The sequence below is a fragment of the Oncorhynchus masou genome, chromosome 24 (genome assembly GCF_036934945.1).
Source record: "Oncorhynchus masou masou isolate Uvic2021 chromosome 24, UVic_Omas_1.1, whole genome shotgun sequence".
In the NCBI taxonomy this organism is placed as follows: domain Eukaryota; kingdom Metazoa; phylum Chordata; class Actinopteri; order Salmoniformes; family Salmonidae; genus Oncorhynchus; species Oncorhynchus masou.
The window spans coordinates 31,285,036-31,298,913 of record NC_088235.1 but is presented as its reverse complement, the minus strand read 5'-3'; the positions used below and the strand labels follow the sequence as shown (position 1 = coordinate 31,298,913).

The window sequence follows — 13,878 nt, the reverse complement described above, 5'->3', positions numbered from 1 at the left end:
TGCAGCCAGGCAACACACACTGCCACTCAGCAGGACAGACACAGACGCAGCCAGGCGGTACGCGGCCTACCGCTAGAGGCTTTGGAGGGCCAGTTCAGTCGTGTCATGATGGATCGATCCAGGATGACTGTGGAGGGGCACAGGGAGAATGACAAGGAGGGGGAGGCTGGGGCTAGGAGGGAAGAGGTGGAGCAGAGCTTCAGGCTGGGCGCTCCGGTTAGCAGGGTGTTTAGGAAGGAGGAGCCAGAGGAGGAGAACCAGTTCTCTGACTCTGGACTAAGTGCTCTGGTTAGAAGGGTATGCCAGATCTCTGGAATTGGAGGGGAGCAGGAGCTAGACTCTCTGGGGGAAGAGGTCTCTGGGATGGGTTCTCTGGTCAGCAGGGGGCTCTCCTGGATGTTTCCGGACACAGGCCGTCTCCTTTGCAGCTCCACCCCCAGGATCCTGCAGCAGGTCTGGGAAGGTTCAGGAGTTCTGCAGCCCGCAGCTGGGGGAGGGGCTGGGAGTCTGCAGCCTAGAGCTGGGGGAGGAGCCAGCTCCAACTGTTCCAGTCAGGTTGTGAGGGAAAGTCAGGTGCTGTCGGTGGTCAAAGATAGCCAGGTCTTCTCATTGGTCAGAGAGAGTCACATGTACTCCCTGGTCCGAGACAGTCAGGTGTTCTCTATGGTCAGTGAGCTGCCGTTTGTGCATCACATCAGCACAGAGCTAACTCAAGACTTCGGGATCATTCACAATGAGCTCACTCAGGTTCTACAGCCAGTGGAGTCAACTGGACTCCAGCAGAATGATATTGACATCAACAAAACACCAGAAATAAAACTGCCCCTATTCCATAACACTGTCCTCAGCACAGTACCGAGCAGGTACCCAGCCCACAACACCATAGAATTTGCAAATAAACAGAGCACAGGTAAAGACGTGGATTGGAGAACAGAGGACCGGAGTCCCATCAGTGAACTGGCTTGTACATCGGAGCAGGAGGGCAGAGAGGAAGCTCTAGCTAAGTCAGAAGAACCAAGTCCCATCAGAGAAATGGAGTGTACATCGGAGAACGAGGGTGGAAAGGAAGCTCTACGTAAGTTGGAGGAACAGAGTCCTGTCAGAGCACTGCAGTGTAAATCAGAGCACGAGGGCAGAGAGAAATTTCTAGCTAAGTCTCAGGAACAGAGGACCATCAGAGATGTGGAGTGTACATCGGAGCTGGGGGGCAAAGAGGAAGCTCTAGCTAAGTCGGAGGAACAGAGTCCCATAAGAGAACTGGCTTGTACATCGGCGCAGGAGGGCAGAGAGGAAGTTCTAGCTAAGTCGGAGGAACAGAGTACCATCAGAGAAGTGGAGTGTACATCTGAGCACGAGGGTTGAGATGAAGCTCTAGCTAAGTCAGAAGTACCAAGTCCCATCAGAGAAATGGAGTGTACATTGGAGCAGGAGGGCGGAAAGGAAGCTCTAGCTATGTCGGAGGAATGGAGTCCCATCAGAGAAGTGGAGTCAACATCAGAGCTGGAGGGCAGAGAGGAGGCTCTACCTAAGTCGGAGGAACAGAATTCCATCAGAGAACTGACGTGTACATCGGAGTAGGAGGGCGGAGAGGAAGCTAAGTCAGAAGAACCAAGTCCCATCAGAGAACTGGCTTGTACATTGGAGCAGGAGGTCATAGAGGAAGCTCTAGCTAAGTTGGAGGAACAGAATCCTGTCAGAGAACTGGAGTGTACATCAGAGCACAAGGGTGGAGATGAAGCTCTAGCTATGTCGGAGGAATGGAGCCCCATCAGACAAGTAGAGTATAAATCTGCGCAGGAGGGCAGAGAGGAGGCTCTAGCTAAGTCGGAGGATCAGAATCCCATCAGAAAACTAGCGTGTACATCGGAGCTGGAGGGCAAAGAGGAAGCTTTAGCTAAGTCGGAGGAACAGAGTCCCATCAGAGAACTGCAGTGTACATCAGAGCACGGGGGTGGAGATGAAGCTCTAGCTCAGTCAGAAGAACCAAGTCCCATCAGAGAAGTGGAGTGTACATCGGAGCTGGAGGATGGAGATGAAGCTCTAGCTAAGTCAGAAGAACCAAGTCCCATCAGAGAACTGGAGTGTACATTGGAGCAGGAGGGCAGAAAGGAAGCTCTAGCTATGTCGGAGGAATGGAGCCCCATCAGAGAAGTGGAGTCTACATTGGCGCAGGAGGGCAGAGGGGAAGCTCTAGCTAAGTCAGAGATACAAAGTCCTGTCAGAGAACTGCAGTGTACATCAGAGAACAAGGGTGGAGATGAAGCTCTAGCTAAGTCGGAGGAACAGAGTCCTGTCAGAGAACTAGAGTGGTCATCAGAGCATGAGGGCAAAGAAGAAGCTCAAGCTCTGTCGGAGGAACAGTGTTCCATCAGAGAAGTGGAGTGTACATCCGAGCACGAGGGTGGAGATGAAGCTCTAGCTAAGTCAGAAAAACCAAGTCCCAGCAGAGAACTGGAGTGTTCATTGGAGCAGGAGGGCAGAGGGGAAGCTCTAGCTAAGTCAGAGATACAAAGTCCTGTCAGAGAACTGCAGTGTACATCAGAGCACGAGGGTGGAGAGGAAGCTCTACCTAAATTGGAGGAAAAGAGCCCCATCAGAGAAGTGGAGTCTACATCGGCGCAGGAGGGCAGAGACGAAGCTCTACGTAAGTTGGAGGAATGGAGTCCCATAAGAGAACTGGCTTGTACATCGGCGCAGGAGGGCAGAGAGGAAGTTCTAGCTAAGTCGAAGGAACAGAGTACCATCAGAGAAGTGGACTGTACATCTGAGCACGAGGGTGGAGATGAAGCTCTAGCTAAGTCAGAAAAACCAAGTCCCATCAGAGAAATGGAGTGTACATTGGAGCAGGAGGGCGGAAAGGAAGCTCTAGCTCAGTCGGAGGAACAGAGTCCTGTCAGAGAACTGCCGTGTACATCAGAGCATGAGGGTGGAGATGAAGCTCTAGCTAAGTCAGAAGAACCAAGTCCCATCAGAGAAGTGGAGTGTACATCAGAGCAGGAGGGTGGAGAGGAAGCTCTAGCTCAGTCAGAAGAACCACGTCCCATCAGAGAAATGGAGTGTACATCGGAGCAGGAGGGCAGAGAGGAAGCTCTACGTAGGTTGGAGGAACAGAATCCTGTCAGAGAACTGGCTTGTACATTGGAGCAGGAGGACGCAAAGGAAGCTCTTGCTAAGTCGGAGGAACAGAGTCCCATCAGAGAACTAGAGTGTACATCGGAGCTGGAGGGCAAAGAGGAAGCTCTAGCTATGTCGGAGGAATGGAGCCCCATCAGAGAAGTGGAGTCTACATCGGCGCAGGAGGGCAGAGAGGAAGCTCTAGCTAAGTCTGAGGAACAGAGTCCTGTCAGAGAACTGGCTTGTACATTGGAGCAGGAGGTCACAAAGGAATCTCTAGCTACGTCGGAGGAACAAAGTCCCATCAGAGAACTCCAATGTACGTCAGAGCATGAGGGCAGAGAGGAAGCTCTACCTAAGTTGGAGGAACAGAATCCTGTCAGAGAAGTGGAATGTACATCAGAGAACAAGGGTGGAGATGAAGCTCTAGCTAAGTCGGAGGAACAGAGTGTACATCGGAGCACGAGGGTGGAGATGAAGCTCTAGCTAAGTTAGAAGATCCAAGTCCCATCAGAGAACTGGAGTGTACATCAGAGAACGACGGTGGAGAGGAAGCTCTAGCTAAGTCAGAAATATCAAGTCCCATCAGAGTACTGGCTTGTACATCAGAGCAGGAGGGCAGAGAGGAGGCTCTAGCTAAGTTAGAGGAACAGAGTCCCATCAGTGAACTGGAGTGTACATCGGAGCACGAGGGTGGAGATGGATCTTCTGACTTAGCTAGAGCTTCAAGTCCCATCAGAGAACTGGAGTGTACATCAGAGAACGAGGGTGAAGAGGAAGCTCTATCTAAGTCAGAAGAACAGAGTATAACCAAGAAGGCGCTGTGGCCATCAAAGGACCAGATGGAGATTGTGGAGGATCAACATTGTGTCACTTGTGGAGTCAAGAGCACCAAGTCACAGCCCCCTCCAGAGCAGCGTAACAACACCAGTTCCACAGGCCCAGAGAATATCTTTATTCCTGGGCATGGAAATCAGAGGACTGATGATGTTCAGGTGTATTATGGGGTGTGTTTTCTTTTCGTAAAAAAACATAGAATAATTGTGATTAAATAATAAAGCTTTCGCTGCTATTGATACCATGGGTGCGTTCACTACGAGGAAACAGTTTCCAACGTTTAATTCAATGGAGATGGCACTGTATTTAACGACCAGAACAGTGTGATTATGGTGGCCCAGAGGGAGATTTTGTATGGTGTTTTCTGCACGAGTTTTACGATTTCAAATGGTCACACCCATATTGATCTGGCCACACCGCAAAGGCTGCTGAAGAACGATGTGCACCGTTTTGAGTAAACGTGTCGTTCAGTGCAAATGTCAAGTAAGGTGCAAATGTTGAATCAAACTGAACGCACATATGTAACATTGCTTTAATAAAGTAAACCATTTTCTCTTTCTTTCAGAGCCTGGTGGAGTTCCCAGAGGCTCTGGTTAAACTCCAGTCCCTTGCCGTATCCACCCTCCTGGGCTGTCTCCAGTCCGTCCTCCCCTCCGTCTTCACCTCACAGAGTCTACTGGCTCTCTACTGGCTGGGCGTGGCTAACTGCAGCCAGCCCCACCCACACCTCGCCCTTGTTCTCCTATTGGAGTCCTGCATCTACGCCCTGACCTTTGACCCTGACACGACAGATCAGACAACGCCTCTGACAGTGTTCCACCACCTCCCCCTGCTACAGGTTAAGGAGATCCTGGTAGGCTGTTTTTTTATTTGAAAAAATGTATATTATATAAATGTTATTGTTCTACCAATTAATCATTTTTCTTTGTACCTACTAAGATTTTTATCTATCTTTATCAGCATCCAGATTTTTCAATATATTCACTATATACACTACCTTTGAAAAGTTTGGAGTCACTTAGAATTGTCCTTGTCTTTCCAAAGAAAAGCACATTTTTTGTCCATTAAAATAACATAAAATTGATCAGAAATATAGTGTAAACATTTAATGTTGTAAATGACTATTGTAGCTGGAAATGGCTTATTTTTTTTTTAAATGGATTATCTACGTAGGCGTACTATGGTGAAAAATTTCAAGATTATGTTATAATACTTTTATTGCATCAAATGGTTGTTTTATGCATCAGAAAAGAGTTCTTATAAATATTGTGTGTGTGTGTTCTACTGAGGATGGGCCTCTGGGAGATGGCACTGACAGGAGATTTATCATGTCTTTTGGGTAATAAAACCTAAAGGTTTTTCCAGAGCATGACCCATTCTATACATCTGTTGATCGTCATGTATGTTTAAAGGGGTGTATCTTGGCTCTAAAAGTCCTTTGTACTTTTGTCTCGGGGCTCTCAACAATCGCTTGATTACAGCCATCGATTGATTACAGGCTCAAAATGGCCAGACGAAATGGCCTGCCTTCTGAAACTCGTCAGTCTATTCTTGTTCTGAGAAATGAAGGCTATTCCTTGCAAGAAATTGCCAAGAAACTGAGAATCTCGTACAACGCTGTGTACTACTCCCTTCACAGAACAGCACAAACTGGCCCTAACCAGAATAGAAAGAGTGGGAGGCCCCGGTGCACAACTGAGCAAGAGGACGAGAACAGACGGCTCACATGTCCTCAATTGGAAGCTTCATTAAATAGTACCCGCAAAACACCAGTCTCAATGTCGATAGTGAAGAGGCGACTCCAGGATGCTGGCCTTCTAGGCAGCGCTGCAAAGAAAAGCCATATTAAGATGGGCAAAAGAACACAGACAATGGACAGAGGAACTCTGCCAAGAAGGCCAGCATCCCGGAGTCGTCTCTTCACTGTTGATGTTTAGACGGGTGTTTTCCAGGTACTATTTAATGAAGCTGACAGTTGAGGACTTTTGAGGCTTCTTTAATCAGCAGAACAGTTTTCAGCTGTGCTAACATAACTGCAGAAGGGTTTTCTAATGATCAATTAGCCTTTTTAAAATTATAAACTTGGATTAGCAAACACAACGTGCCATTGGAACACAGGGGTGATGGTTGCTGATAATGGGCCTCTGTACGCCTATGTTTCCAGCTACAATAGTCATTTACTACAACAATGTCTAAACTGTATTTCTGATCAATTTGATGCTATTTTAATGGACAAAAAATTAGCTTTTCTTTCAAAAACAAGGACATTTCTAAGTGACCCCAAACTTTTGAACGGTAGTGTATATACAAAAGTATGTGGGCATGCTTTCGAATGAGTGATTTTGGTAATTTCAGCCACACCCATTGCTGACAGGTGTATAAAATCAAGCACGCAGCCCATGATTTTGGAATGAGATGTTTGATGAGCAGGTGTCCACATACTTTTGGTCATGTAGTTTATATCCATCCAGGTGGGTTTTGGCGGTCAGAGCCTGCGTCTCAAGGCCTCCAGTGAGGATTGTGTCCTCACCCTCTACACCCACAGGTAAAGGACAGAACCAAGGTGCTTAACTCTTATCCTCTAAACAAATAAATGGGTGCTTGGAGCCAACAGTGGATCAAGAACGATCGTTAATCAAACGTTCCATTTTTTGCCAGATAGGCCAGCACTTGAATATAAGTAGATTGTAAAGTAGTTTACCAAGAAATGTTGCTTAAATATAGATTTTTTTTTTAAACAAAGCTTCAGTTGCACCCTATACCTCCAAACCCACAGCCAGACCCTCACCCAGGCCCTCACCCACACCATGCTTGGGGTCCTCTGTCCTGGGGACCAGAGAGTGTCCCAACACCCCCTCCTGGTAGAGAACCTGATGGTTCTGTCTCTGGACTGGAAGGCCCAGGCACCTGACCTGCTGCTGAATGCTGAACTCAGGCTGTCTGGCCAGTTCCACAGGACCCTAGCTGACCTGGTCTACCTCGTCCACAGCAACATGAACCGGTATGGTGGTAGTAGTGGTAGTCTCAGGCTGTCTGGCCAGTTCCACAGGACCCTAGCTGACCTGGTCTACCTCGTCCACAGCAACATGAACCGGTATGGTAGTAGTAGTGGTAGTAGTGGTAGTCTCAGGCTGTCTGGCCAGTTCCACAGGACCCTAGCTGACCTGGTCTACCTCGTCCACAGCAACATGAACCGGTATGGTGGTAGTAGTAGTAGTGGTAGTCTCAGGCTGTCTGGCCAGTTCCACAGGACCCTAGCTGACCTGGTCTACCTCGTCCACAGCAACATGAACCGGTATGGTAGTAGTAGTGGTAGTCTCAGGCTGTCTGGCCAGTTCCACAGGACCCTAGCTGACCTGGTCTACCTCGTCCACAGCAACATGAACCGGTATGGTGGTAGTGGTAGTCTCAGGCTGTCTGGCCAGTTCCACAGGACCCTAGCTGACCTGGTCTACCTCGTCCACAGCAACATGAACCGGTATGGTGGTAGTGGTAGTCTCAGGCTGTCTGGCCAGTTCCACAGGACCCTAGCTGACCTGGTCTACCTCGTCCACAGCAACATGAACCGGTATGGTGGTAGTGGTAGTCTCAGGCTGTCTGGCCAGTTCCACAGGACCCTAGCTGACCTGGTCTACCTCGTCCACAGCAACATGAACCGGTATGGTGGTAGTAGTAGTAGTGGTAGTCTCAGGCTGTCTGGCCAGTTCCACAGGACCCTAGCTGACCTGGTCTACCTCGTCCACAGCAACATGAACCGGTATGGTGGTAGTAGTGGTAGTCTCAGGCTGTCTGGCCAGTTCCACAGGACCCTAGCTGACCTGGTCTACCTCGTCCACAGCAACATGAACCGGTATGGTGGTAGTAGTGGTAGTCTCAGGCTGTCTGGCCAGTTCCACAGGACCCTAGCTGACCTGGTCTACCTCGTCCACGGCAACATGAACCGGTATGGTGGTAGTAGTGGTAGTCTCAGGCTGTCTGGCCAGTTCCACAGGACCCTAGCTGACCTGGTCTACCTCGTCCACGGCAACATGAACCGGTATGGTGGTAGTAGTGGTAGTCTCAGGCTGTCTGGCCAGTTCCACAGGACCCTAGCTGACCTGGTCTACCTCGTCCACGGCAACATGAACCGGTATGGTGGTAGTAGTGGTAGTCTCAGGCTGTCTGGCCAGTTCCACAGGACCCTAGCTGACCTGGTCTACCTCGTCCACGGCAACATGAACCGGTATGGTGGTAGTAGTGGTAGTCTCAGGCTGTCTGGCCAGTTCCACAGGACCCTAGCTGACCTGGTCTACCTCGTCCACAGCAACATGAACCGGTATGGTGGTAGTAGTGGTAGTCTCAGGCTGTCTGGCCAGTTCCACAGGACCCTAGCTGACCTGGTCTACCTCGTCCACAGCAACATGAACCGGTATGGTGGTAGTAGTAGTAGTGGTAGTCTCAGGCTGTCTGGCCAGTTCCACAGGACCCTAGCTGACCTGGTCTACCTCGTCCACGGCAACATGAACCGGTATGGTGGTAGTAGTGGTAGTCTCAGGCTGTCTGGCCAGTTCCACAGGACCCTAGCTGACCTGGTCTACCTCGTCCACGGCAACATGAACCGGTATGGTGGTAGTAGTAGTGGTAGTCTCAGGCTGTCTGGCCAGTTCCACAGGACCCTAGCTGACCTGGTCTACCTCGTCCACGGCAACATGAACCGGTATGGTGGTAGTAGTAGTAGTGGTAGTCTCAGGCTGTCTGGCCAGTTCCACAGGACCCTAGCTGACCTGGTCTACCTCGTCCACGGCAACATGAACCGGTATGGTGGTAGTAGTGGTAGTCTCAGGCTGTCTGGCCAGTTCCACAGGACCCTAGCTGACCTGGTCTACCTCGTCCACGGCAACATGAACCGGTATGGTGGTAGTAGTAGTAGTGGTAGTCTCAGGCTGTCTGGCCAGTTCCACAGGACCCTAGCTGACCTGGTCTACCTCGTCCACGGCAACATGAACCGGTATGGTGGTAGTGGTAGTCTCAGGCTGTCTGGCCAGTTCCACAGGACCCTAGCTGACCTGGTCTACCTCGTCCACGGCAACATGAACCGGTATGGTGGTAGTAGTAGTAGTGGTAGTCTCAGGCTGTCTGGCCAGTTCCACAGGACCCTAGCTGACCTGGTCTACCTCGTCCACGGCAACATGAACCGGTATGGTGGTAGTGGTAGTCTCAGGCTGTCTGGCCAGTTCCACAGGACCCTAGCTGACCTGGTCTACCTCGTCCACGGCAACATGAACCGGTATGGTGGTAGTGGTAGTAGTGGTAGTCTCAGGCTGTCTGGCCAGTTCCACAGGACCCTAGCTGACCTGGTCTACCTCGTCCACGGCAACATGAACCGGTATGGTGGTAGTAGTAGTAGTGGTAGTCTCAGGCTGTCTGGCCAGTTCCACAGGACCCTAGCTGACCTGGTCTACCTCGTCCACGGCAACATGAACCGGTATGGTGGTAGTAGTAGTAGTGGTAGTCTCAGGCTGTCTGGCCAGTTCCACAGGACCCTAGCTGACCTGGTCTACCTCATCCACGGCAACATGAACCGGTATGGTAGTAGTAGTAGTAGTGGTAGTCTCAGGCTGTCTGGCCAGTTCCACAGGACCCTAGCTGACCTGGTCTACCTCGTCCACGGCAACATGAACCGGTATGGTGGTAGTAGTAGTAGTGGTAGTCTCAGGCTGTCTGGCCAGTTCCACAGGACCCTAGCTGACCTGGTCTACCTCGTCCACGGCAACATGAACCGGTATGGTGGTAGTGGTAGTCTCAGGCTGTCTGGCCAGTTCCACAGGACCCTAGCTGACCTGGTCTACCTCGTCCACGGCAACATGAACCGGTATGGTGGTAGTGGTAGTCTCAGGCTGTCTGGCCAGTTCCACAGGACCATAGCTGACCTGGTCTACCTCCTACACAGTAACATGGCCAGGTAGTAGAATTTCCTGTTCTTGAAAGGATAGCTCAAATATTATAGCGCTATTTCTTCTATTCAGTGTCTGTGTTTCAAGGAAAGCAAGTCAGTGGGCAGTTGAGAGGTTAAGATATAGATATAGATAGATATATATATATATATATATATATATATATATATATATATATATACTGCTCAAAAAAATAAAGGGAACACTAAAATAACACATCCTAGATCTGAATGAATGAAATATTCTTATTAAATACTTTTTTCTTTACATTGTTGAATGTGCTGACAACAAAATCACACAAAAATGATAATGGAAATCAAATTTATATATATATATATATATATAATTAGAGAGAGAGAGAGAGAGCAAAATAAGACTAAAATATTTTAGTATTTACAGAGAGAAGCCTCATCTGGGAGAGGTGAGACTGCTGCTTTATACCAGCGTTGGTGTGACAACAACCCCTGACCCCTGGGCCCAGCTCCTCCTCACAGACACACACCTGGGACTGGTGCAGGTACATTAACTATGTCAAATACATTTCTTAGTAAATTAATACATTCATTAATTTATGCAGGAGGATGCCATGCGCAAAGCACTCACTCACTCGTTCACTTAGGAGGATACAGTGTTCCACCCCGCCCCCCTGCTGTCCCGCCAGGCCCAGTTCAAGGGGATGACCCTCCGTTGCCTCTCCGACGTCCAATGTGTGATAGTCCGAGACAGGGTTGGGAGCTCGACCAGTGTGTGTGGAGATGGAGCCGGGGATGAAGGTATTTTATTTATTTGGCCATTTAAAACACAATTCAACCATACATATGGATACAGTTTATTTAAATGAATCAACAAAAACAGTTTAACAACTTATTTCTGTATGGTCTTAGGTGGGGCAACCAGGCTGGACATCATCCTGTCTCAGGACTGGAGGACCAGGAGAGAGAGGCCTAGAGGACACCCTGAAAGAGGTGCTGTTGCTGAAACTGATGGAAGTGAGGTAGGGGGGGTAGCTGGAGCTAGTGTCCTGTCTGCTGCCTCTAATTCATGTCCTCCGCAGCAGCAGGCTGAAGTATGGAAATTACATTTCAGCTGCTCCTCCGAGGCCGCCTGTCTGATTAATCACTTGTCAAACGTCTGAATGGTCACTGATCAAGGACTAGAGGACTGGACAGAACATAATGAACTACAGCTTAGACGGGTACCAGTTCTGTCCGGTCCTAACTCTCATCGAGAGAACGGCAGGGTGTGTGTTTGCTCACTGAGTGGCAGTCAAGGGTCCAATTATCACAAGCAAACAATGGAGAATATTGCTACCATTAAACTATTTAGGGCCAGTTTCCCGAACACAGACTAAGCCTAGTCATGAACTAAACAGCAGGCTCAAAAGACAATATCCTTATTCCTTATAGTCCAGGGAACAGGCCCATAGAGTATAGTAATACATTGATGTGTTTAAGTTTTGGTGAATGTTTCCATGCACATAGTTCTAGGAAATTTCTAAATCAAATATGCCACTTACTTTCACATTCATTTAAAGAGACTCAGGGACATGATGTGGTAGTGGTCCATAGTGGGTCATTTCTGCAAAAACTAAGAGCATTGAAGCACGAGGCTCAACTTCTCCTCTGTCTTTGTAGCTACCAGCGAACACATGCGCATGAGCAGATATTGTGTGACTGAGAGCGAAGTCCAGAATCTCGCTCATCTCAATATTTGTGGAGCTGCTTGTGGCCACACAATTTCGCAGTCTACCTTTTTTAAGTCTTTCTGAACTGCACAATATTTATTTGTTTATCTTCTGTTCAACGCTGTGTTAGTCTGTTCATGCTGTTTTTGTTCACACTGTGGAAGGAACACAGGACACTTGGTTCTACAGAATGTAAGCTATTTTAAGGGAAGATGTGAAGGGCACAAATAATTGCAGGGTAAGCTTTTTAAGCATATTTGCACATTTGACCACAAAACAAACCAGTGTTAAATATTAAAATGTTTGTGTTTTATGGACGTATAAACAATGAATGTATTTTATACCAAATAAAGTCATACAATTTAAATAAAATATTCGGAATATTTGCCTGTCATAATTTGACACTCGTGTGTAAATATACATGTATTAAAATGATCATGTTTACAATGCTGCAGGTGGCAAGGCTTTGTTTTGTTTGTAAACGAATAAAAGTAATACTTTTTTTGATTTTTCAATTTTTTATAGTAGACTTGTGTGAAGGGTTGGAACTCTTCAGAATGTAGCTGACGCTGCTCATTCTCTGAATCTCTCTGGTGCCATGATCTAATTTCCCTTTGTTTTCTGGTCTTTCACACAAATTCTCACTCATCTCTCTCTCCATCTCTGTCTGGCTGTCCTTCCTCCCCCCACTTCTGTCTGTGTCGGTCTGTCTCTTTCGCTTGCGCTCGCTCTCTCTCTGTGTGTGATAACTCTGTCAGTAACTTGCTTCCTCTTGTCCCTCAGGACCCAGCCTAGGGTAAATCAGTATTCTACTCCAAGCTCGGCACCACACAACTGTCTAAGTGCCTGAGGTCAAGGTGAACCTCTTAAGTGCTATTTCCCAGCTCCTACACCCAATACCCAATAGATTTTCCCTTGCCTTTCCAGTTAACATTGCGCTGCACCAATGGATAGGCCTTTTGTAGTGGATAAAAACTGATGAAGATGTTGGTTTAACAGCTGATCCATCTGATAAGAATTTGAGGTCAAACTAATTTAGAAGCTGACAGGTAGACAGGCTGAGTGCACGTACACTGAGATCAGGACTGACTGTGCTCCAATACAGCCTGCTAAGTTACAGGCCCAGCAGCAGCAGAGTGCAATAAGTCCTGCTTTCTCTTCTCTCCTCGTCTGAAAGGGATGACGGGGAGAAAAAGGTGTGTGCATAGGGACAGGAGGTTTGGGCAATTTGAGGCACTATGATTTTACTGGTATTTCCAGCAATGTCCACTAGTTTTCCTGCAGGTAGGAATCCTAGGAAATGTTCTGCGATTGACACAATCAATGTCTGGTTTGTGCGTGTGTGTTTGGCAGGAGGATTGCCTAAGCCAGGGGAAGTATAGCTCTGAGACTCAATCGCACAAAGCCTATTTGGCAGGGAATACTATTAAATAGATGTGATTCTACACCTCGCTTTGTTCAAACTGATCCACTCCAACAGACTTGGGAAGTTATAGCTAAAAATGTGTCAATTAGGCACGGTTAATGGGTGACATGATTAAACCAAACAATGAAGTATGTTTTTGTGAATTCGGGGGAAGTCCTGACCAGGACTCAAACCCAGGTCCAGCGACCGTTAAGCCAACACCTTAACCATTACGCCAAGAGGGCCAAACCTCTTCTCATACGGTTAAAGTGTTGGCTTGACAGTCGCTGGCTCTGGGTTTGGGTCTGGGCTACCCGTCTCCTCTTCAGATTAGACCAGGCTGTGAATGTACACGAGATGTATCACACCTCTTTACAGGTCTCAGTTTTAGATGGGCTGAAAGCCTCCGGAGAGTAATCAAAGGCTCTCTACTTTCTCTCGTCCTCTCTTCCTCTCCTTTCTCTTCCTCCCTGTTCTCTTCCTCTTTCTCTCCTGAGCGCTGAAAGACATTTCATTAGTGAACTCAAGCCATCCATCTGTCCTTCGTTGTGTATTTTGTCATCTCATCCCCTTAATCCCTCTTTTTTATCAAACATCCAACAAAACGAGAAGAAAAAAGAAATCATAACCTAATGTTGCGTATTAAAATGTAGATCCATGCTCTAACAACCTGCAAGGGAAAATCTGAATGATGTTTTCATTGTCTTCGCCCCTGGCTCATTTTAAATTCTGAAGCTGTATTGGAGGGGGGCTAATGTATTGTAAATATTTGTACAGGTCCTGAAAGGGGTTGTTAATATTTTTTTATTTCACCTTTTATTTAATCAGGTAGGCAAGTTGAGAACAAGTTCTCATTTACAATTGCGACCTGGCCAAGATAAAGCAAAGCAGTTCGACACACAACG

General features: G+C 47.9%; 1 protein-coding gene and 1 long non-coding RNA gene across 2 annotated transcripts; both read left to right on the top strand.

Annotated features, from left to right (window-relative positions):
* The first annotated feature begins 868 nt into the window (after window positions 1-868).
* Window positions 869-6,909, top strand: LOC135512039 (cilia- and flagella-associated protein 251-like). Its single transcript, XM_064933638.1, has 3 exons — window positions 869-4,804; window positions 6,423-6,496; window positions 6,728-6,909. Exon 1 carries the CDS (start codon window positions 1,747-1,749, stop codon window positions 3,598-3,600), a length of 1,854 nt encoding a protein of 617 aa, XP_064789710.1. The 5' UTR covers window positions 869-1,746; the 3' UTR covers window positions 3,601-4,804; window positions 6,423-6,496; window positions 6,728-6,909.
* A 3,376-nt stretch (window positions 6,910-10,285) lies between these two features.
* LOC135512040 (uncharacterized) lies at window positions 10,286-12,039 on the top strand. The gene is made up of 3 exons (XR_010451358.1): window positions 10,286-10,401; window positions 10,504-10,657; window positions 10,769-12,039. It is a non-coding gene; the product is annotated as an uncharacterized LOC135512040 (long non-coding RNA).
* Window positions 12,040-13,878: the final 1,839 nt, after the last annotated feature.

What these genes read in the sequence shown, in the direction of transcription:
- LOC135512039 (XM_064933638.1), top strand. Translation starts at nt 1,747, where the DNA reads ATGTCGGAGGAATGGAGCCCCATCAGACAAGTAGAGTATAAATCTGCG.